The sequence below is a fragment of the Pestalotiopsis fici genome (genome assembly GCF_000516985.1).
Source record: "Pestalotiopsis fici W106-1 unplaced genomic scaffold PFICI_Scf_10, whole genome shotgun sequence".
Classification (NCBI taxonomy): domain Eukaryota; kingdom Fungi; phylum Ascomycota; class Sordariomycetes; order Amphisphaeriales; family Sporocadaceae; genus Pestalotiopsis; species Pestalotiopsis fici.
The window spans coordinates 371293-393575 of record NW_006917100.1 but is presented as its reverse complement, the minus strand read 5'-3'; the positions used below and the strand labels follow the sequence as shown (position 1 = coordinate 393575).

Here is a 22283-nt window from a genome sequence, read left to right as displayed (position 1 = left end):
GCAGTACACCACATCGACTCAGCGATCCCCAGATTCAATGGCAAGTAGAAGGCAAGCGTGGATATTCATTTGATATAAAAGTTGACAAGCTATGGACGCCATGGTTAGGCCTGGACTCTATGTCCAGTATCAGCACTATACTAGGGAGTGGGTGTGGAGTCAGCAACGAAGTCCTTGGCATATCTGCTTGTGTAATGTATCCAAAGTATCAAAACACTCACCTCGGTGAAGGGCTGAGGTGAGCAGCAACAAAGGAAACCTGCAAATTGGCGGCTGCTGACAGAGAACCACATGGGAAAACGGCCGCAACACACGTATGCACACATAGACGCGCACACAAAACATATGATCTGCCCTGTTCAATGGATACACAGATAGGCCTTGGGCCCTACCACCTGTCTACCACGTGTGACGATCAGTGATCACAATCACAAAGAAAGTGGATCAGAGGTCAAAATGGCTTGTGCACACAAAAATGTCCGCACTCAAGGCAACGCACGCACCTAGTGTAGTGCAATGCGTGCCAGGCGCCGTCTTCCCATGTCGTACATCCATACTGCTGCGATTTTCAGGGACCATCTGGGGGGTTAATCAAAAGTCCTCAGCTTTTCCCACCCTCCTCGCAACCCCCCCCAAACCAAACCGCCCAACCCGCCGATCTCGGATCAGCCAAATGGTGGGGACCAATAAGCTAACGGCAAAGGGACCGGAGGTGCGGTTATCTTTTGGGCAAAAAAAAGTTAGCCCAGAGCCGACCAGTACCCGTCTGCGTATTAGCCATTCGGACTTGGGGGGTAAGGGTAGTTTTGATCTCGAGATGACATTTGGTAAGATATCATTCGTTTCCGAGCTGAAGCCAAAAATCTCCCCCCAAAAACCTTGCAGTAGCAGCACCCTCCGAAAGAAGGGGGAAGGAGGCTGGGCATCAAAAGTAGGGGTCCTGTCCCTCGCCCGTCTGGGAAACTCTGGGGGATCAACCAAGAACTGGACTGGGAATTTTTTTGGGGTGCCGCCTACTGGTCGGTCGTTGGCCTGCGCGCAGCGGGAAACGGTACTTGGACCCACTAGCCGACGACTATACACTTATAGTGGGCAACCATGAGTCAGTCCAATATCAACAACACCATTGAATCATGAATGTTGTTGATCAGAATCAAATTAAATCACAAGCAGTAGTTTAATATCAACAACCCAATTGAATCGTGAATGTTGATCGGAATCACATCAAAGCGCAACCAGAGACCAATGATAAGAACCGCTCTTGATAGTTTAGAATCCTTTTTACTCATTTTTTAGTTTGTTCATTAATCTACCAACATTCTGTTGTAGTAGAGAGTATTGATCTGATCTAGTATATCCAGATTCAACCATACAGCTCGTCAAGTCGTCCAGGAAAGACATCCGGGTATCGAAGTCATCAATCCCAATTTAGATACTGAATTCCATTGTTGCAAACACCTAGTTCCCCAAATCCAAAGGCCCCTCAGCCATAGACTTATGCGTACAGTGTCTCCATGATGATGTGGGTGATTCGGTAGGGGTCTGCGTTACTAGCAGGTCTGGCCGGGATTTACGTTAGCATCTCACTCTTGGGAAGGTCATGGACTTCTAGTACTCACCTGCGGTCCTCAAAGTAACCGTAGCCCTTGGCAGCAGTCTCACGGGGGATACGGATGGAGGCGCCACGGTTGGCAACACCGTAGGTGAACTTGTCAATGGCACCAGTCTCGTGTCTGCCGGTCAGACGCTTCTCGTTGCCCTCACCGTAGACGGCAATGTGCTCCATGTGGCGACCCTCGAGCTTCTTGATGGCGGCCTCAATGTGCTTCATGCCACCCTCCTCACGCATCTCGGTGGTAGAGAAGTTAGAGTGCAGACCCTTGCAATAGTTAGCCTTTTATTGTTCTCATGACATTGTAGAAATCGTGTAGAATTCGTTCCTGGAATGACATGTAGAATCGGGATACAAGTACCCAGGAAGACTTTCGCGGTCAAGCATGGAGAAGTAGAGAAACACGGGGTTTTGAGTACTTACAGCACCGTTCCAGTCACCGGGCATGGGCTTGGGGTCAACGGAGACCTTGGCGCCAAAGTCCTCAGCAACACGGGCGAGGAGGAAGCGGGCGAGCCAGAGGTGGTCACCCATCTCGATACCCTCGCAGGGACCAACCTGGAACTCCCACTGGGCAGGCATGACCTCGGCGTTGGTACCGGAGATCTTTACACCAGTGTACAGGCACTATATCGTCAGAGTCAGCTTTATTTTGCCTCATACGCATATTTGCAGTCATCGTAACTTACAGCCTTGTAGTGAGCCTCGACAATGTCACGCTGGACAACTATTTTTAACGCCATGTGTTAGTAATCGCTCTCTTTGGGTCGCATCGGAGTCGAAGTAGGGTAAAATATACCCCCTCCCTTCTCACCACCACCACAACCACCACAAAAAAGGACATGTCGAGACGGAGAAAACAGTAAATAACTTACCTTTTCCAGCACCGACACCACAATAATAGGGACCCTGTCAAATCGTGTTAGTAATTGCTCTCCTGGTCATATGGGAGCGAAGTTAGGAGTGTGTATAATGCATGAAGGCCGGGGTGGCCAGGGTGGCCGGGGCGGCCACGGCTAGCCAATCACGTGGCGAGCTCGTGCCCCACCCAGCTGATGGCCAGAGAACTGATGAATAGCCCCTCTGCCGGAGGAAGGATTTGAATACAGCATCCGTCTCTGAACATCTTACTCTACCCCATGAAGTGCCATATCAGTGTACACCTCAAGGATTATAAACGTGAGATCGGCACAAAGCTGCACCTGTTGTTGGCCCTCTGATCTGCTGGGTATCTTTCCATATGTATGCTGATTGTGTACAGCTTATGGGAATTTCTAGCATTTCTTGTGGGAGTAAACAGAAAACCGGCAAGTTGTTGACACAAGAATCGGCGCAGTCCCGGGCATAGACAACCGGCTTATGCGCCGATTCTTGCGTCTCCAACTCGACTGGCTTCAGTTTGCAGGCAAAATTCCCAATGGGATGTGCTGGGTCGTTGCCGTGGGGCAAGCGGCGATCTGACGTTTATAATCCTTGAGGTGTAGAAAGATGCAGCTTTCTGTAGTGATGCCGGAGAAATGTCGAAAGGGGATGAAACGGCAATAGTACTAACTTGTGGGGCCGGAAAACCAGCGAGTGGCCAACCAAAGGGGCGGTCCTGAAGGTCAAGCAGGGTGTACTCCTGCTCAAGACCGAACCAGGGCTTGTGAGCGGCGTGAGTCTCCATGAGCTTAGCAGCCTTGTTTTCAAGTCTAGTTAGCGAAATGTAACTTTTGTATATTATGTCGTAGTTGAACCAACCTCGTGGCGGTAGTTGAACTTGTTGGGTGTGCCATCGGCGTTCCAGCACTCGGTGAGGACCAGGATGTTGTCGTGCAGGCGGAAAGGGTCAGGGAAGACGGCGACGGGGCGCAGGTAGACGTCTTTGCGCAACGTTAGCAATGAACCGAATTAAACAGTTGTGGAACGATTATACTCACCAGAGTTGTCGCCAGGAGCCTGGCCAGTGGAGGAACCGTCAAAGTTCCAGACGGGCAGGTCCTTAGGGGTGTAGCCACCCTCCTTGAAGTCGAGAGTCTGAGGAACGAATGGTCAGCGCATATTGTTGAAAGGCCGGGGAATCGTGAAAGTTTGAATCATCTTACTCTGGACTTGGAACGAGTACCACCCTCGGCGTCAATCCAGATGTACTCGGCCATGATCGACCCCTGCTGGGGAAGGTCCTGGTACTTCTTCAGGACAACCTGATTCGATGTCTGAGCGGCAGCCTATTCGCATTGCGCGTGTTAGAATCGGTTTGCTTCCAAACGCGTTCCTGCCGTTTTCCTTGGGGCGACGTCACGGAACAGCGCCAGTGAGGGGTCACGGCGACTCACCATGTTTGTGATGATTTTTTTTGGTGTTTTTGTGAGGGGTTGTTTTTTTTTTGTTTGAAGAGGGGCAGGTAAAAGGACTTCCAGCAACAAAGAAGTGTATACTAGGGAAGAAACAACGCAGAAAGCGAAATAGAATTTGGGAAAGGAAGCAGAAATGCAACTTTGCGAGGAAGCGCTTTTATGTAAGAAAAAGGCGCAGTGCTCTCTCTTTTTGAATTCAATGGGCCGAGTCCGATCGACGGCGTAAACCGTGGGTTATTTTTGTCTACTACGGTACGAATCGCTCACGCCTGGCACACCAGAGAAAGGCTCGTGTCAGTGGGGTGAGGCAGTGAACAAACGAGCAGAGCGACTTCAAGGTACCTCTAGCTGTAAGTCACCAAATAAAGGAAGAGTGGGTGGCAGGCGGACGGACACAGGGCAACTTGGCAAGGGACATTTCATTCATTCAATGGGCCGCTGGCATGGACCTGAGCCGCGCTCAAGCTGGGCATCATCCTTGATCGTGCTTCTGCAAGTAGGTACACTATGTACGCATGTACCCAGCATTAAGGTGGGCAAGGTAAATGTCAGGTACTGCGCTGTCATCTCCCTAATTCGAGACGTCTAAAGATTGTCGTTTGCCGGCGTTGGGGCGCCGAAAGGAAACGCCACGCGCATGTACATTGGAGACTCCATAATAAAGTGATACATTCGCGCATGTCCCATTCATAGACAAGACAGCAGCAGGTAAAAGTAAACCCGAGGCCAGACAAAGGACTCGCCGAGAACGAGACGCAAAGCCAGGGGACCCCCCTTCTGCGATAAGCCACCGCTTTGGGCTGACTCTACTGTGGAATAGCACCATGAGGAATACAGTTCATACGACCGACGGCATGCCAAATCAATCAAAATTAACGATTTGATGATGGCCCAACGAGCCTGATGACTTTCTGGGGCCATGTGCTACCGCGGGTACGAGGAGACACTAGGTTGTCCAGCAACTCTAATCCCGTCGGCCGGGTTCTCACCCACCATTCAGCCGCAGCAACATAGTCAAGAAGGGAGGGGAAGAAGGGGGGGGAAAAAGAGAGGCCATCGTCACTCACATCAGCACCAAGATCATCGTCAACTCTCCAATTTCAATGATCAATTCCGACGTCAGTCATTCTAGCGATGATTCACACTTTCACCTTTCCTCCCACTGTAATTCCCAAAAAATCCCACCTATGTACCTAAAAGTGCTTCGTTAACCTACGTCACTAGCGGACTGGGCACTGGCCATCAGCAGGGCCCAGCGTCGTAGCGCGTCCTGCAGACTCCCCTCGACTCCCCCTTGACTCCCCCCGATAAGCTGCCTCCCCCCACAGTCCCCCACCTGCTGAGGCCGCCAGACCCAATCACAGCCGACGCTGGCCGGACTAGACTGACAAGCCCGGCACGCTGCTCCCAGACGGCAGACACAAGTTGCTCACAAGCCCGGTATAACTTTATGCGGTCCCTGAATCTCTCTCGTCAGTATTGCTCGATGGAAATGATTGATATGACTACTGTCGTCGTCGGTAGCCAGTCATGGCTCGAGATCTATAGAGGGGCCGCGAGTCGCTGGCGTTGCGGTGAATGGTGCCCGGCGCGTTGCCGAATCGAAACCCCAGAAACTGCAACTTTCTCAACCCCTGCATGCATCCATCCAGCGGCATCCTCTTTGCTTGCCCCTCCCAATGATGGGTTGCTGGGCGATAAGGCTAAGTAAGTTGATGCTAGCAATTCTGGTCTGGTCAGGTCTGGTCCTTCTAGGTGTGGTCCTCCCGAACACCTTCCGACGACACACACAACCCATGGGGATTGATGACCGCCGACCAAGCGATATTCGCTGTCTCCTGATTCGCTCCCCCGTTCCAACCAGCAGGTTTCAAGGTCGATCTTCTGATGATGTGGCTTTCATCGTTTGCGCATCGTTTGCCGTGGTAGGCAGGGTACGTTGTATGTACGTTGGTAGTGTCGTCGCCAGGGAGAGGAGCTCCGCGAGCGCGCATGGCATGGGGTCGGTGTGCGCTACCCCGGGACCATTAGGCCTGCATTGATTCAAAAAAAAAATCTTCACCAGTGCAATGGCAGCATTATTCCGTACATGCGATCGACCATTCAACAACGAAAATGTTGGGCATCGAAATTGCCAAAGAGCAATAACATGGTGACACCAAACGAGGGACGCGCGACGGCGCCAAGTCCATCAGCTGCCGGACTTCTCCGGCCGGCACCAAGAAGATTTCCCGCAGGATTAGCCGGTGGGCTAGCCGAAAGAATCCCATTTTGAGTAACCGGGGTTGTCTGCAAACCGTTGTACTGGTCTGGGCTTGCTAGCAGTGGTAGGGCAGCTCATCGCCGAATGGACATCGCACTTGCAAGTCCGATGGGCGGCAATCATGACAAGAAACCGATTCTTTTGCCTCCGCGGTTATTCGCCCCTAGTCGGATATGGGCCACGAGACACAGATGCTTCAAAGAGACACCCTGACGCACAGAAGTACACGGCGGGCAGGGTAAACGAACTCTCGTGGTTGTGAGACGCGCCACAGCTGTCAGCAGGCTTGGCATGCTCGTGTATATTCTACTGCCTATATATCCTTCCAGAAGTCCTTTGCCACACGAGTACTCCAGCCCGGTGCTTATGTGCCGGAATTCGTATTTGTGACCCGTCGGTCGTACCGGCTTCTCTCACAGTCCCACTCCCAGCACCGGGCTTGCCCGCAGTTTCTGCTTGGAAATCTCGGGTCGGCGACGGAGCAAATGAATTCTGTTCCTAGCCAGCCAGCCACCAGCATATGTTTGCGGCCTGCGGGCCCAATGTTGGCTTAGTGGGCGAGATCAGAGCAAATGTATAATCGATCCTTTTCATGTTGCCTGATGACCACTATTTTGACTCCTTGCTGGGAACTATTCGAAAATACCTGCAAGATCATAGTCATCTGGCTTTGTTGGTACACCAACTTGAGTATGGGTGGGAGAAACAGAGTATGGGAAGTTGTTTTGCCAATCCTATAATCTTCGCCTTATGATCTGCACTTCCATCGATGGATTCTGCACTCGGTTTTTTCTTTGACAGTATACTTTTCGTATGGTTCAATCAGGGCGAAGCTCCTCTGACATGGCATCTTATTCTGGGCGCAATTCCATCTTTCCGGGGTGGTAGTGGGCCCTACTATATCAGACACACCCCCTTTTGTTTCAGACGCGGCGCTTGTACTTCGTAATTAGGCTCGGCGTACACAACACCGCAAGCACATACCGCAGGGCGCAGGTCAATCTTCACCTGTTGTTGGCCAAAGTGCGAGACATTGGTTTCTTCAACTGTGTTATGGAATCCCGAATGAAGCATGACAACTCATCGGCATGGAGGATACCACAATTCGCTGCAATTTTTGGATCGCGACGACTAGCGCCCGCTCTCGTCAACATCGGTCATACACATTTCATGTTCATTAACCATGGATCGTGAATCCTTCCTCGTAATATCGAGCAGGACTTCGCTTGGGGCTCAAGTGTCCACTACGACCCCAGAAATCAATCTTTTCGGTACCAACCGAGAGCCCCTGGCATCGCTTAGAGCAGAGCCGCGTAACATGGGATGACAAGTGGGCGACTAGATAGTATTATTAGAGCATGAGTTCCTCTCGACTTGATTGGAATTATTTTTGACAGTTTCTCACGTTTCTTTCGAGGACCTCTGTGTTGTTCATTCGTTTTCTCTCCAAGTCCTGGTTGACTACCATATTCGACGCCGGGTCGTCCACTCTTTCATTCGGTTCTGTACCACTTACTGTACTTGTTGTATCATTCTTATAACAGCAGACATTCACTTTCTACTTTCGGACCCGGAATATAGAACTTTCATACAAGATGAGGACTTTCAACTCTATCCTTTCGACGGTCACTGGTGCTGCTCTAGTTCAGCTGGCAGCCGGCCATGGCTACGTTACCAACGGCACCATTGGAGGAACTTCGTACGAGTTTTACCAGCCTTATACCGATCCCTACACGAGTCCTACACCCGACCGCATCTCCCGCGCTATCCAAGGCAATGGACCTGTCCAGGACGTAACATACCAGGACCTTCAGTGTGGTGGCTATACCGATGGTGGTATCAACGGATCGTCGCCAGCAGCTCTTCACGCACCTGCCGAGGCCGGTTCAGATGTAACACTCTTCTGGACTCTCTGGCCCGAGTCGCACTTTGGCGCGCTTGTCACTTATATGGCTCGCTGCCCTGATACTGGCTGCAATGATTACATGCCTTACTCGGAGTAAGTATATTTGGCTTCCGTAAAAACCCACACCCTTGAATTGGTCGCTGATGTTTTGTAATTTAGTGCCGTTTGGTTCAAGATTGCCGAGAGCGGTCTGATCGACAAGGCTACAGATGAGTGGGCCGTCGACTCTCTCGAGGTCGCCGGCAATGCTGGCTACACCTACACCATTCCCGAGTGTCTTGCCTCTGGCTACTACCTGGTCCGCCACGAGATTATCGCCGTCTTTGTGGCCAACACATACCCTGGTGTTCAGATTTACCCCGGTTGCCACCAGCTGGAAGTTACCTCGAGCGGATCCACGACCGTGAGCGATTTGGTCAGCTTCCCGGGTGCCTACTCGAGCACTGACCCGGGTATTGTCTGGGACTCTTCTGAGAGCACCTACCCCATCCCTGGCCCGGTACGTTGCTTCGCTTTCATGAATCATGATATTTCTCGATATACTCATACAAACTTCTAGACCGTCTTCACCTGTGGCGGTGATTCTGGCTCCAGCGCAACTTCGGCTGCCTCTGCAGCCACGAGCACATCGGCCGCTGCCGTTACCTCGTCCGCAGCTGCTGTGACCTCATCTGCTGTGGCCTCGAGCTCTTCTTCTTCTTCTGCTGCCGTTACTGTTGCGTCATCCAAGGCCACATCTTCCGCCGTCGCGTCTGTCGCCACAAGTGCCGCTGTCACTTCTGCCACGACCAGCTCGACGACTGCTACCGCGACTGTCGAGGCTGCGGCTACCTCGTCTTCCTCGAGCGCCGACTGCAAGAAGAGAAAGCACAAGAAGAGAGGCCATGCTCGCCGCGTTCACGCTTAAATCCGTGTGTCCCGGCAAGGAATGTCTTCTAGCCATGAAGAGAGCAAACAAATATTCTGAGTGTCATGGCAGTTCTATGTAAATTTTCACTTCTTGTTTTATATATGTCCCTGAGTAAATAGTTGAGATAACAGAGCCTGTATTTCCTGCTTATAATCTCACTTTTGTGTAGATGATCTTGGCAGTGAGAAAGTTTCAAAATGAATTTATGCTGGTTTCTATGTTTTCAAACAAGATTACTCTCCACCTCATTTTCCGCCGAGGAAGGGTACAAGACTGAGGAACAGTCCATTGATGAGAGCTACTCATTGATGTTGACATGCTTGGCAACCTTAGTGTTTACCGAGAGACTGAGCAAATCAGGTCTTGCGTAATGGCCAACAACATCTATAAACGCCTTTGGCTTGTCGATATCCCGAAGATTGACCTCGGCCGTGATAATCTTCTCCTCCCCGTCAGAGATTGGCTCGCAGAGCGGCTTGCCGTCCGGCCCAAAGATCATTGAGAAGCCACCTCCGGGCTGACAGAGATTGATCAGCATATTATTTGCACATAGTCACCTGAGTTCAAACTCACCGTCTTGGTCACGGGGTTGCCTGTCAACATATTCTTTTCCAAATTCTTCTCAGTCAGGACCTGCGAAGAGACAGCGACAAACGTGCAGCCCTCAATGGCCATGAACTGGCTGGCGCGATAACTCGCTTCACCAGTCTCATGGTAGAGCCAAGCAATCTTTTCGGGATCAGGCATCTCAAACTCGGCCGGCCAGCTAGCGATATGGATCTGGACGCCTTGTGCGTACTCGTGATAGCGGAGCAGCGGCTGGAGATGCTCCCAGCAGTTGAGAGCACCGATCTTGCCAAACTTGGTGTCAACCACCGTCTTCAGGGACTCGGCCTGGCCGTCGCCCCATATGGTTCGCTCGACATGCGTCGGCTTGATCTTGCGCCGATGGTGCAGGATCTCGCCCTCGTGCGAGATGAATGACTGGCCCATGTAAAGGCTGGCACCATCACGTTCGCTGTACCCAAGGACAACTACCATGCCGGCTTTTTTAACGGCGTCTTGGATTCGCTTCATCTGGGGCGAGTCGCGCGCCATTGAGTTGCCCATGTATTCGTGTACCCAGCCGGCATTGTTGATGACTGGCGACGTCCACATTTGCCTTTGCCTAAAGCATGAGCACTTTGGCAGTACTTCCACATGAGGATCTACTCACCATGGGTATCCAGGGATCCAAACTTCGGGAAATCCGAGCACTTGAACTCCATCAGCGGCGGCTTGCTCGATCAAAGCAATTGTCTTATCCACACTTCCTTCCAAGTCGAGCCATACTGGCTCAGCCTGAACAGCGCCGACTTTGACAATCTTATCCATGACGAAGAGAAGAAGTGACAATACAAATGTTTTACAATGTGAGGGTTCAAGTTCAACCAAATGAACTATTTATACAATTTTCTTATCTCGAGAAATGTGGATTGCGAATCTCAATAGACATTAATGCAAGATAATTTTAATTCTGGTATTCAAAAAACAAGATCTTGTCCATGGGTAAGCTTTCTCCGCACCTGTACAACACCTCGCTAGAGCGGTAGACGATCTGCGCAGGATTTGTTTCACAGAAACACTGTGCATCACCAGGGCACCCCCAGCCATGAATTCAACCAAACAAATCCCGAGTAAACCTCGGAAAGGTCGCAGATGCGGCGGCCGTGCCCCCTCTGTCTAGCCATATAAGGTTTTGCGACCAATCAGAGAGTTAGCTCAGAGGATGGATCCGGGGCCGGTTTCTATAGGGCTATGGAGTATGATCGCAATGTCTTTCCCTAACATTGAGCTAGTGTATCCGCAACACTTTTTGCATCCATCTTTGGTTATCGTCAATTTGAATTAGTCACGGGATTTCATCAGCCGGCCTTCTCGTCCTGTTCTTTGATTCAATTCATTTTTATCAATTATAAAGATTCCACCACATGCATTTTCATCGCGACTCCATTTTTGCCTGCCATAAATTAGACTACGAAGATACTGGTGGGACATCCTGACACTTGTACAAGGATGCAAACGGATCATCAGTAGACGACGGGGCCCGGCTGAATTCCATGTTATTCGCAATGCTCGTCGCCACATCCTCGCCGAAATAGGTAGCGACAAAGGCCAGCGTCACGTCGATACCGGCACTGACGCCCGACGAAGTCCAAATGTTGCCGTCGCGGACCCATCTCGCCTTGGCAACCCAGCTCGTCTTGGGCCCGCTCGCGGTACACTCCTTCCAGTAGGCCTTGTTGGTCGTGGCCGTCTTGCCGTCGAGGATGCCCGTCTGCGCCACCAGCGCAGAGCCGTTGCAGACGGTGATGAGGCTGCTGCCCAGCTTGGGCACCACCTGGCGGATGTAGTCGCGCGTGGCCGCATCCGACTCGAACCCGCCCCACTGCAACAACATGTGTTAGCAATCGCCTGTTCGGGTAGATAAATGAGCTGGAAGCAGCTCTTTTGAGCAGTTTGTCCAAGTCTGCTCTTTTGCAGAACCATTTTGGGCAATGCTTGCTCATGAGACAACCCAGAGAAGGGGAGAAATGACACTGGAAGTTACTTACGCCTCCCGGGATCAAGAGCACGTCGAGTTCTGGGTCGTCGGCAAAGGTGTGCGTGGGCATAACGCTCTGGCCAACCTTGTGCACACCCTTCCACAAGGTCGAGACCGGGTCCCTGGATGCGGCAATGACGGACAAGGTGATGTCATGCTCGCGGGACAGGTCATTGACGACCTCCATAGGGCCAAAGGCGTCGAGAGCTTCGAACCCAGGATACAAGAGGATCCCGAAGCGTTTGGGTGCTTTCATTCATGTTAGCTTTTTGTTCGACAGGCAAAGGATGCCAATGGGACAACTTACGGGTGGTGTTTAAAGCCATGGTTATAGATTTTAACTATTCAGCCAGCTGTAGTTAGTGGAGACGTCGTTTCAGACTTGGATCATGAAGACAAGAAAGCAGTATTCTTTTATAAATATTCATATTTGAGATCAGCAACCTAATCCCGCCCCGGCTCGGGGTTTGGCCGCGGATAGTTTCAAGTCCGGCTGACCCCGGAGCTTAGCAAAAGGCGGGGTCGCGATGCCGGGTAGCCATATTCCATACATCTTTGCGCTAGCTACGAAACACTCTGCGATTAAGACATCTACAATGAATAATGACTTTTCCAGGGCGAGGGAAAGGATGAAATCAATGATTGATAATGAAAAAAAAAACAAAAAAAAAAAAAAAAACTATGCGCAATCGATGCTTGTTCTTTATTACATTTTGGAAGACCACACTTCAAAACAAAAGTGCAGATCATGTCAGGCCCAATGTCTTTCCGTGGAAAGCCTTGTAGCTGGCTTGCCGATTAGAGTAAGGAGACATGGTCCATGGCTCCTTGCTGACAGTATTATCTCGAGAAGGACGAATGGATTCACGCACAGTTCCTAGGGACTTAGAACCAAGGGGCATAGTTGAACATTAAAACACTTTGCCATATCTAGTCCTGATGGACACCGGTCCGGTGGAAGAACCCCGTTCTTGGTTTATTTGGTTCTGGCACCCTTCTCATGGTTCGACGTGATGTGGCCGAACCAAACGCTCGATCTTTGACTTCCGCTGAGTTACCTTATTAATGTATCAGCTAATTAATTTCTTTTCAATGAGGAATAAAAAAAGAGAAAGGAAAAAAAAGACAAAAGTAGGGAAAAGACACGTAAAGACGGAAAAGGAAAAAAAGAAGAAAAAGAAAAAGAAAGAGAGAAAAAAGAGAAAGAGACAAAAAGAAAATGGCTGACTTCATTACCTTTTGCATTATTAAAATTTTAATTATTCTATTTGCAAAGACAATAGCAAATAATAAGGGCATGTCACGAAAAGGGCAGCCAACGGCATGATGATCCTGAAATCGGGTAGCGATTCTCAGGTTATCAATCAATCCTACGGGGTTCACGAAGGTTTGCACTGAAAAGGAAGGAACGAGCTGTATCAAATATTCCAGGCATGTCACGACCATCATCCATCCTGACAGTACTCATTGGTATCTGCGTAATTCGGCCACTACATTCAATACTGGACTCCGATGCTTGAGCCAGGCCAAAGGCGCTGTGAGTAATGGAGAGGAACACACATTCCTTCTATGGGTAAGGCCCACAGCGCGTCGTTAATCAAGTGAAACGCGAGAACTGAAAGAGAAAGAGACTGCCAGGCTGGATCTATTATTCCGTTGGTATAATCAAGCAGCGAATAACAATGACAAGAGCTTCGAAGCCAGGCAACTACTTACTCCAGTCTGGTTTCACATCTATCAAACGCGATATCGCCATCCACCGGCGCGCCTTCCCAGTCAGACCGTGGGAATTACCAAAAGAAAAAAATCTTTTTCCGCCTTTCAATGTTGGTTGTGCTGGGCCCTTCCTCTACACTACTCCCCTCCTGCTAAACCACCGTGTTTTGTGCAACTCATCAAGAAGCCATCTTCGAGTTCCCAAGTCTTTGGCACAATGTCTTGTGTCCTTCGCCATACCTTCAATTCTTTGTTGAACCATTGACACCTGCAATCATGCTGCCGACGCCGACGCCATCGCCGCACAGCGGTGGCTCTGCATTCAACCCTCCTCCAGCAGCATCGGTTGCCGAGGATCATGATTTGCAGCTTACTGTTCATCGATTCAATCAACTCTTTCCAGTTCCCAGTTTCATGCGAAAAGGCCCTGCTGAACCTCTTGGCTCAAAGCTGGCGGAACTTTTTCAAACAGCTCTGCAGCTAGCCAAGACGAAGGATTCCCTGCATCTCCACGTCGTTCGAAAACTCGCCTCTGATGAAGGCTTAGAACGCATCAAGGAGATGATTGACGCCATCCCAAAGACTTCCAGACTACAGGTTCGACACTGGCAGTTGCTGCTGCAACCATTCTTCCAGGTCATCGCCCATCGCGATGCCTTCACAACCGCCCATGAGCGCCCACTTCGCGCGATTCACGATTTTCTCTTGAACTCGACTTCGAACTACATCGAAGCAGTTTACAAACATGTCTGTTGCGTGACTTCCATTTTTATCGCGACGGATGAGGGATCCAATTTGGTCATTGTCGAGGACCTCCTTGATCTTTCGTCAAAGATTCTCAAGCAAATCCTGAGCGATACATCGGTGGACTCATTGTCTTCTGCTTTGCGCACAACAGTGCAAGAACTTCATGGTCACTGTGACAACTTGCCCGGAAATCTACAACGACTGAGCAGTGCCAAGGAAACTCTGGATCACATTCTCCAGACCCGCAAAAAAGCCAAGACGCATCCTGTAGGCCTGGCTCAGCAGCAGGATTTTGTTGGTTATGATCCTCCGGGCGAACTCTCTCCTCGCGGACCACGACACGACAATGACCACGCGAGTATCATGGATATCCGCATTCTTCCCACAGTTGGTGAGATTCTTGCAAAGAGACTTCCATATGCCCCACTTTACGACTCATCATCGTGGCATGTGAGCGGCTTTCGGGGATTGCTTGATAGGCATTTTCGCCTTCTACGAGAAGATCAGTTGGGCCCAATCTGTAATGTCATCAAGCAATATTTGCAGAAAAGTTCAGGCAGCACTTCTACGTACAGCGAAGGCAACCATGTGCGAACAAATGAGTACACTTTGAGAAGCCTTCGAGTCTCCTATGACAGACAAGATGGATTTGAGCTGCACATTTCTACCGACCAACCGACCGAGGTTGCCGCTCGCCGCACGCCGGCCCATCGGGAACAATGGTGGGTAGATACACAGAACCTTGACTGGGAACGACTGGTAGTCATTATTGGCAAATCTCACGCCATGTTTTGCCTTGTTTCTCGAGCGACATGTCGAACATTTGCCCAATTGCATGAGAAGAAGGACAAGAACAAGAAGAAGCGCCCTCGAAACTACGATCCAAAAAGAACCCTCTTCTCATCCAGTACACATGCGTACGCCGTTCTGAATCCCATCAATCCTGTAAACGCCGATATAGATTTCATCTTGAGTTTCTCAGGTGGTGCAGTACAGGGAGTACGTTTGGTTGAGTTTCCATCTGTCCTCCTGCCTTCGTTCAAGCCAATGCTCATGGCACTACAAGCCATGTACGCTGATGGGCATGCGCCTCTGAGCGAATATCTCGTGGGCGATGCAGGTCAAAGCAGGGCAGATGAGCACGTTGCGCCGCCAGCATACACAACAAATCTTCAGCTGGACCTGCGGTCTCTTACAAAGAACGACAGCAGTTTATCTTATTGTGTTCGAAACGAGCCTAATACGGAGCAGTTATGTGCACGTTCAACTCTGGACCAAGGCCAAGCCACGGCAGTTCTGAACACCCTGCGTCGTCGCCTTGCTCTTATCCAGGGTCCACCGGGGACAGGAAAGTCTTTCACTGGAGAAGCAATCATTAAGATCCTTCTCGCGAATAAATCCAAAGCAGGTCTCGGGCCGATCATTTGCATCTGCCAAACGAACCATGCTCTGGACCAGCTGCTGGAGCATCTGTACCATCGAAGAGGCATCCGTCGAATTGTTCGTTTGGGAGCCTTCAGCAAATCAGCCATTGTCGGAGAGATGACACTCTCCAAGATCATGGAGACTACGCAGCCCCTGAAGAATGAATTGGTCGCCAACGGCAAACGGTCCAAGGCCCGCAGAAAAGTGGCCGGACAGGTGATCAGAGCCTTGGAGGACTTCAGCGCGGCCGATCACGGCGGCCGCGAAGGTCTGAAAGATGTCATCATGAGACTCAACCAGGAATTCGAGAGATGTGCCCAAGCTGTTGACAAGGGCTGGTCAAATGTCAGGGCTAGGATTCTCCGGGAGTATGATGTCGTTGGTGTTACAACAAGCGGACTCGCCAAGTTCCGCGATATGCTCAGCAGCGTGGGTAGCAAAGTGGTGCTGTGTGAAGAGGCAGGCGAAGTGCTTGAAGCACACACATTATCTGCGCTCATGCCGAATCTGGAGCATCTAATTCTCATTGGTGATCACCAACAACTCAGACCACGCGCAGACAATTGGGCATTTCGGGTAGCCAACCCCGATGGCAAACCGTGGTCCTGGGACATCTCTTTGTTCGAGAGGTTGGTCAAGCCGCTGATGTTTTCCGACAAGAGGATTCCATTTGACACGCTAAACGTACAACGTCGAATGCACCCGTCCATTGCTAATCTTGTGCGCTCAACGTTGTACCCGACCTTGCAGGACGCAGAAACCGTCAAGGACTATCCACCCCTTGCCGGTTTCAAGCGGCGCTTGTACTTCTACCATCATAGTAGGTTTGAGGACAAGTCGAAGTCCGGTGGGTCTGGAGACTTTTCGTTTCACAATCGATTCGAGGTGGAGGTTGTCAAGACCGTACTCGCCCATCTGCACCGCCAAAATGTCTACGGTGGTGGTGAGATTGCAGTACTCACTCCATACGCAGGCCAGCTACAAATGCTGAAAGCCCAGCTGGGGCTTACCTATGACATCACCATGAATGATCTTGACGCTGCTGAGCTCGAAACCCGCAACTTGATGGTGAGCATGGGGAAAGCATTCGGGAAGCCGCGCATTCGTGTCGCAACAGTTGACAACTTCCAAGGAGAAGAAGCCTCCGTGATCATTGTGTCACTTGTGCGGAGTAACCCGCAAGGAAAATGTGGTTTCTTGGACCAAGAGAACCGTATCAATGTCCTTCTTTCACGCGCCAAGCATGGCATGATCATCATCGGCAACTCTGACACTTACGTCCATAGTGACATGTGGTGGAAAGTCCTACAGACGTTGGAGAATGATGGGAACGTGGGCACGAGCTTTGAACTGCCATGTCCGCGGCACAAAGGCGGAACAATTCTCGCGTCCACTGCGCAGCACTTCATAAATGGGAGTTGCAAAGAGAAGTGCGGCAGGCCGTTGCAATGTAGCCATATTTGCATGGAAACGTGCCATACCAAGGGCGTTCACGACACCACAAAATGCCAGGCTCTTTGTGGCGCGATTCTTTCCTGCGGCCATCAATGCAAACAATCATGCCACTTTCAGAAACAATGTGGCCCTTGCGATTCAATTTCACATCGCAATCAAAAGCATCATGTTTCGTCAGCCGGGAGTACATTGCGCCCCGCCGCCGGAAATCGACGCGAACCTTCACCAACAACCAAACCAGCGTCAAGCCAGAACCACGCATCGAAGCCTGTAGCTGTTCTCAAGCCAGAAACTCGCGTGTCAATCACCACAGCCGAGAATAGATTTCAGCAAGTGGGAGGAACGGACCATCTTGATACCGAAAATGCTCTTCATGTCGCCGATGACTTGGCCAAAATTGACAGCGGTATCTGCGAATCATTGATCGCTTTCATCAGTACATCTCACAGACGCTTGGTCGCTCTAGAGCTGGCATTGCTTGACGAGCAAGATGCACTGCACAAGTCTCTGCTTCATGCAGTTTCGGTGAACCAGGTTGCGCACATAGCAAGCAAAGACAACCGATTAGTCATTGATGGCCAGCCATTCAAGATGATTCAGACTGTGCACGACGCGATCGTGGGGCGTTACATCTCGGCAGTCTCTCTGATGCTGCAGATGAATAATTTCCTGCGTGAGATGACAGCAGAAGAGAAACGGTTTGACAACTTGATTTCCAATGGCAAAAGTCAAGAGCGCAGTGCAAAATTCGGGCAGGCTGATTGCTGCCTCAGACTCCAGAGCATGCTGAGTGCAGTTGTACTTTTGATCCGATGCAATGTTGTTTTACTAGCGGATTTCCTGAGCTTCAGACGCCAGACGAAAGGGCAGAAGCCAACCGTCTCGATCAATCTTGATGAGTTTCGCTTTTTGTGCCAGTTCGTGGTATCGACTGCACGTCAATCATGCTACCCTCGACACGAGGTGGAGGCTCATGTTCTGATTGCAAAAATGATCACCATCGCGAGGGAGGTTTCTGGTGCCCTCAAGCACGCCAATGGATTAGAGGACACGGCAGTGGCCGAGAGGCATCTACAGGAAGCGCGTGACCTCGTATTGAAACACGAGAGCCTCTCGTATCTGCTTGAAGATGTTGAAGCAGTGCAAGGCGAGCTATCCAGCTCAAAATTTGGGCACATTGTATCCAGCTCAACGAAACGTGCGAGATGGAAACAGTCTGGTCAAGAGTTTCAAAAGACTGGGTATTGGCATGTATGTGCCAACGGCCATCCATTCAGTCTTGAAAGAGAAGCAGCCTGCACAACGTTCTGCTTCGAATGTGATGCGCCTGCCGGAGAGCACATCATTGACAGACAGGACAATCACAAGGAGGACTGTGCTGAATCGTTTGACATTGACTCGGAGGCGGATGATGACTTGCTTGTTCGATTGGCACAAGACTTTTCTAGACTCGACATCTAGTCTGAGGGAAAACTTAAGTCGGGAGAGCAAGAGGAAAATAATGTCAGGATTTAGGAGCGAATTGTACTGCCACGGATATGTAAATTGAAATCAATTGTGACTTGATAGGACAACGCTTTCCACGTTATGAAAAAACCCGACGATGTCAACAAGCCCTAGGAGAATCCGACCAAGAATGTGGTCGCAATTGTCGGTACTTGATGTAGAGATGGTCCTATAAATAGCAGTGCTTAAGGATTTTTAGTATGTACCTTAATGTACCTAAGTGAGGCGGAATAGCAGACATGGTGCCCTCCAGCCCTTATGCTATGGTTGGTTTTGCTTTGCCGGTTGTAGCGGCACAGTGCCCAGCCAAGCCCCCCTTGGCTATTGCCAATGACGTCGCGCCCCTCCAAAACTTGCTCCAGTTTTGGTGCCGTTCAAGCGCAGAAGCAGTCAGTCAGTCCATGTACCTTAACCCCTCCACTTGAGAGACGGGAAAGTTGAAGGGCTGATGAAGGTCCCAGGTCCCAATCATTTCAGGGTCCTCAAAGCTAACAAACAAAACAGCGGAGCTTGCGTGGCCTAAACACGCAAGGCGGTTGTATTGTTGATTCAGAATCCCCGACTGAACTCGATCCGACCGACGGCCAGGGAGAACCACCACAGGTCGGCGAATGTCTGTCTGTATCCATTCCCAGCTTCCCGTCTACATACAACAGCCCTCTCACATCACCTCAACATGTCGAGCTTTCTAAGAGGCAAGCAGGCGGGCATGTCAAATGACTTGTCGGCCGCCATCCTGCCAGAGCTCTTTGCGCCCGACGATCGCTTTCGCTACGGAATTAACTCTCAGATCAGGTTCGTGTCGACCATACCGTGTTGTGAGACTTGGTGAGCGCACGCTCGTTGGATGACTGACCTTGGCAAACCTGTAGTTGTATCGCATACGAACCGGTTCAATCTCTCATTGCAGTCGGAACCAAGCAGTCGAAATTCGGAACCGGCCGTATCGAGGTATTTGGCCAGAGTCGAGTACACAAGTTCCTCGTGCCACCGCGGCCCTGCTCTTTTGCCGACCTACAATTCTGCGCCAACCGGCTCATCAGTCTCGACACCAAGAACGAAATCATAATATGGAACCTCGACACCGGGTCGCGAATCACGGGCTTCCATGCACCGGGCGTCATTACTTCCATGGTCACCGATCCCATGCTGGACTGGTGCTTCTTGGGAACTGCGAGCGGCGAGATAGTCGCATATGATTTGGACCGGGAACGGCTCTCGCCCCTGAAGCTTCCCAACTTCTGGCCTCAGTATGACTCCAAGGCCAGGGCTGTTGGTTTGGTGTCGATGCAGCTGCACCCCCGGGATATTGGCAAGCTCATGATTGCATATACCCATGGCATCGCCCTCTACTCCTTCAAGCAGAACAAGGCGACCCAGTTCTTTGAATATCAGGTCCCGCCGGGAGCTCCTGGAGGCAACACCATTGCTGTCGATTCCATGAGGAAGCCCAAGGTCACCCACGCTGTCTGGCATCCAACTGGCACCTTTATACTTACGGCTCACGAGGATGGGAGTCTCGTGTTTTGGGATGCCAAGGATGGTAGAGTTGTCATGGCCCGAACATTGTACGATTTCAATGTTGACAAGCCGGTTCCAAACTCTGGAAATTCAAGTGCGAAGCACCCGTATGTCCGCATCGCCTGGTGCTGCAAAGAGAACCCCGAGGATTCTGGACTTCTGATTGCCGGTGGTCAGACATTGGATCAGCCGGCGAACGCGTTATTGTTCATCGACCTCGGTGTCACGCCCAATTATCAGACATCCTCTTGGCAAGCCCTGGCCGACTACGGCAGAGGCAAACGCCAAAATGTCCTCGAGACGCCGTCTGGTGCCGAGATTGTCGACTTCTACTTGATGCCACGATACTCGCCTCATTTTGCTGGCGCGCAAGACCCGATTGCTGTCATGACCCTCCTGTCATCTGGCGAACTGCTCACTCTGAGTTTCCCCAGTGGATACCCCATTTCGCCAACGAACCAGCTCCATCCCTCACTGTCATTTGTGCATCCTTTTGCAGTCAAGTTTACCGTTACAACCCTGGAGCGCTCCAGGTGGTTGGGCATGATTGAAACTCGCAACCAAGGCGAGCTTCTGTTGAAGGGAGGCAAAGAGGCACCATTGCCGCACCGCAAGTTTGTTGGAAGAAGCATCATTCAGGTAGCTCACGCTGACGGCACAATTCGCATCTGGGACGTTGGACATGGCGACGAAATCGAGAATCCCACTCAGCTGCAGGTGGACATTGCCCGCTCCTTGAATCGCTTTGACGACATTAACATCACGTCGATGAGCATGGCTTCCAACACTGGAGAGTTTGCAGTGGGCACGAGCGGTGGCGAAGTGGTTATATATCGATGGGATGGTAACCGGTTCTATGGAAAAAATCAGACACAGCACTTGGACCCGAACCCTGGTGGCCTCACAGATATCAGCTCCCGAGCAGAGCCCTCGCTGAAGCAAGGTCTTCAGCCATACTCGCTGTATGAAATGATGCAGGGGCCCATAACCGTCGTCAAAGTTGCCGATGTCGGCTTCATTGGTGTGGGCTCAGAGAATGGCTTCTTTAGCATCATTGATATGCGAGGTCCTACAGTCATCTTACAGGTGTCCATGGCAGAGTTTGCCAAACAAGACAAGCGATCGTCTTTTCTGAGGGGCGACAAGGGCCCAGCAGGTGCCAAGGAATGGCCAGCAGTCATCCAATTTGGTGTCATGACCCTGGAAAATGACAAATTCTCCAGCATCTGCTGCTTTGTCGGTACGAACCAAGGGCGGGTCATTACATTTACCCTCCTCCCGGCAGGCAATGGATACACTGCCAAGGTCGCCGGAGTGACCCATCTGAGCGACAAGGTCGTAGCCATCTGCCCAATCGTGGCAGATACTGGCAAGCCAGCGTACGCCACTGGTCATGCGGTTGCTGGGCTGCGGGAGGGCAAGCAGGTCAATGGATTGCTTGTTGTCGGTATGTTGTCCCTTGAAATGCCTAGCCAAAACCTACTTGATGCTAACTTAATTTCCCATCTAAATAGTGACCCAAACCGAAGCTCGCATCTTCAAGCCCGCGTCCGCCAAGGGTGCTTCCAAATCATTTGACGACTACCTGTGCGATGCGGCGTCTGTTGTTGAACTCGATCTGCATGGCATGGCCTTGGTGGGTGTGTTTGGTGATCGCATGACTCGGGCCTTTTCGCTTCCAGGCTTGAAGGAGATTGGAAGTGCACCACTCAAGATGATGGATGGCAGCCGCAGCACCGACACCATTGTCGACGAAGATGGCAACGTTTTCTGTTGGACGGGCCCGTCGGAACTTGCCATATTGAACGTGTGGGGTGCCGGTCAAGAAATTTCAAACACGGCAGATATTCTGATCAACCCAGGACTGCGGATTCCGGCGCGCCCTACAATCTCCAACGTCCAGTGGCTATCGGGCACGCAGTACATAACACCTACCGACCTTGATTTGCTCATTGGAGGTCCAGATAGGCCACCTAGCAAGCGCATGATTGCTGCTACAGCCGCAGAGCAGCAGGGTGGCGCATCTGGACAGATGAATCCGGTCTACGCTGATGCCAGGCGAGCAGAAGGATGGGGTGAATACCTGACCAGGTCACTCAATGAACGAACGGAGAAGCTGAACCTCACTGGTGACGCATTGGAAAATGCAGCAGATACCAGTCAGCGATGGGCCGAGGATGCCTCCAAGTGGGTGGGACAACAGAAGAGAAATATGATTTTTGGCGGTCTCAAGAGCAAGTTTTTGTGAACTTGAATCTTGCTCTCAAGTTGTTTGGCGGGCTACGGTTATTCTTTCATACGG

At 51.0% G+C, this 22283-nt stretch overlaps 6 protein-coding genes across 6 annotated transcripts; 3 read left to right on the top strand and 3 right to left on the bottom strand.

Annotated features, from left to right (window-relative positions):
- Window positions 1-1495: 1495 nt before the first annotated feature.
- On the bottom strand, window positions 1496-3930 carry PFICI_12365 (Glutamine synthetase; the record flags this gene model as incomplete). Its single annotated transcript, XM_007840946.1, has 10 exons — window positions 1496-1559; window positions 1620-1879; window positions 2036-2239; window positions 2302-2339; window positions 2488-2521; window positions 3165-3290; window positions 3353-3474; window positions 3532-3628; window positions 3697-3819; window positions 3928-3930. The coding sequence occupies 10 exons, from the start codon at window positions 3928-3930 to the stop codon at window positions 1496-1498; spliced, it is 1071 nt and encodes a 356-aa protein (XP_007839137.1).
- Window positions 3931-7806: 3876 nt separating this feature from the next.
- Window positions 7807-9024, top strand: PFICI_12364 (uncharacterized protein; the record flags this gene model as incomplete). The annotated part of the gene is made up of 3 exons (XM_007840945.1): window positions 7807-8210; window positions 8277-8616; window positions 8677-9024. 3 exons carry the CDS (start codon window positions 7807-7809, stop codon window positions 9022-9024), a joined length of 1092 nt encoding a protein of 363 aa, XP_007839136.1.
- A 301-nt stretch (window positions 9025-9325) lies between these two features.
- PFICI_12363 (uncharacterized protein) lies at window positions 9326-10401 on the bottom strand (the record flags this gene model as incomplete). The annotated part of the gene is made up of 3 exons (XM_007840944.1): window positions 9326-9544; window positions 9601-10189; window positions 10244-10401. 3 exons carry the CDS (start codon window positions 10399-10401, stop codon window positions 9326-9328), a joined length of 966 nt encoding a protein of 321 aa, XP_007839135.1.
- A 640-nt stretch (window positions 10402-11041) lies between these two features.
- Window positions 11042-11937, bottom strand: PFICI_12362 (uncharacterized protein; the record flags this gene model as incomplete). The annotated part of the gene is made up of 3 exons (XM_007840943.1): window positions 11042-11455; window positions 11622-11860; window positions 11919-11937. 3 exons carry the CDS (start codon window positions 11935-11937, stop codon window positions 11042-11044), a joined length of 672 nt encoding a protein of 223 aa, XP_007839134.1.
- A 1666-nt stretch (window positions 11938-13603) lies between these two features.
- On the top strand, window positions 13604-18415 carry PFICI_12361 (uncharacterized protein; the record flags this gene model as incomplete). Its single annotated transcript, XM_007840942.1, has 1 exon — window positions 13604-18415. One exon carries the CDS (start codon window positions 13604-13606, stop codon window positions 18413-18415), a length of 4812 nt encoding a protein of 1603 aa, XP_007839133.1.
- A 721-nt stretch (window positions 18416-19136) lies between these two features.
- Window positions 19137-22229, top strand: PFICI_12360 (uncharacterized protein; the record flags this gene model as incomplete). The annotated part of the gene is made up of 3 exons (XM_007840941.1): window positions 19137-19255; window positions 19333-21428; window positions 21496-22229. The coding sequence occupies 3 exons, from the start codon at window positions 19137-19139 to the stop codon at window positions 22227-22229; spliced, it is 2949 nt and encodes a 982-aa protein (XP_007839132.1).
- Window positions 22230-22283: the final 54 nt, after the last annotated feature.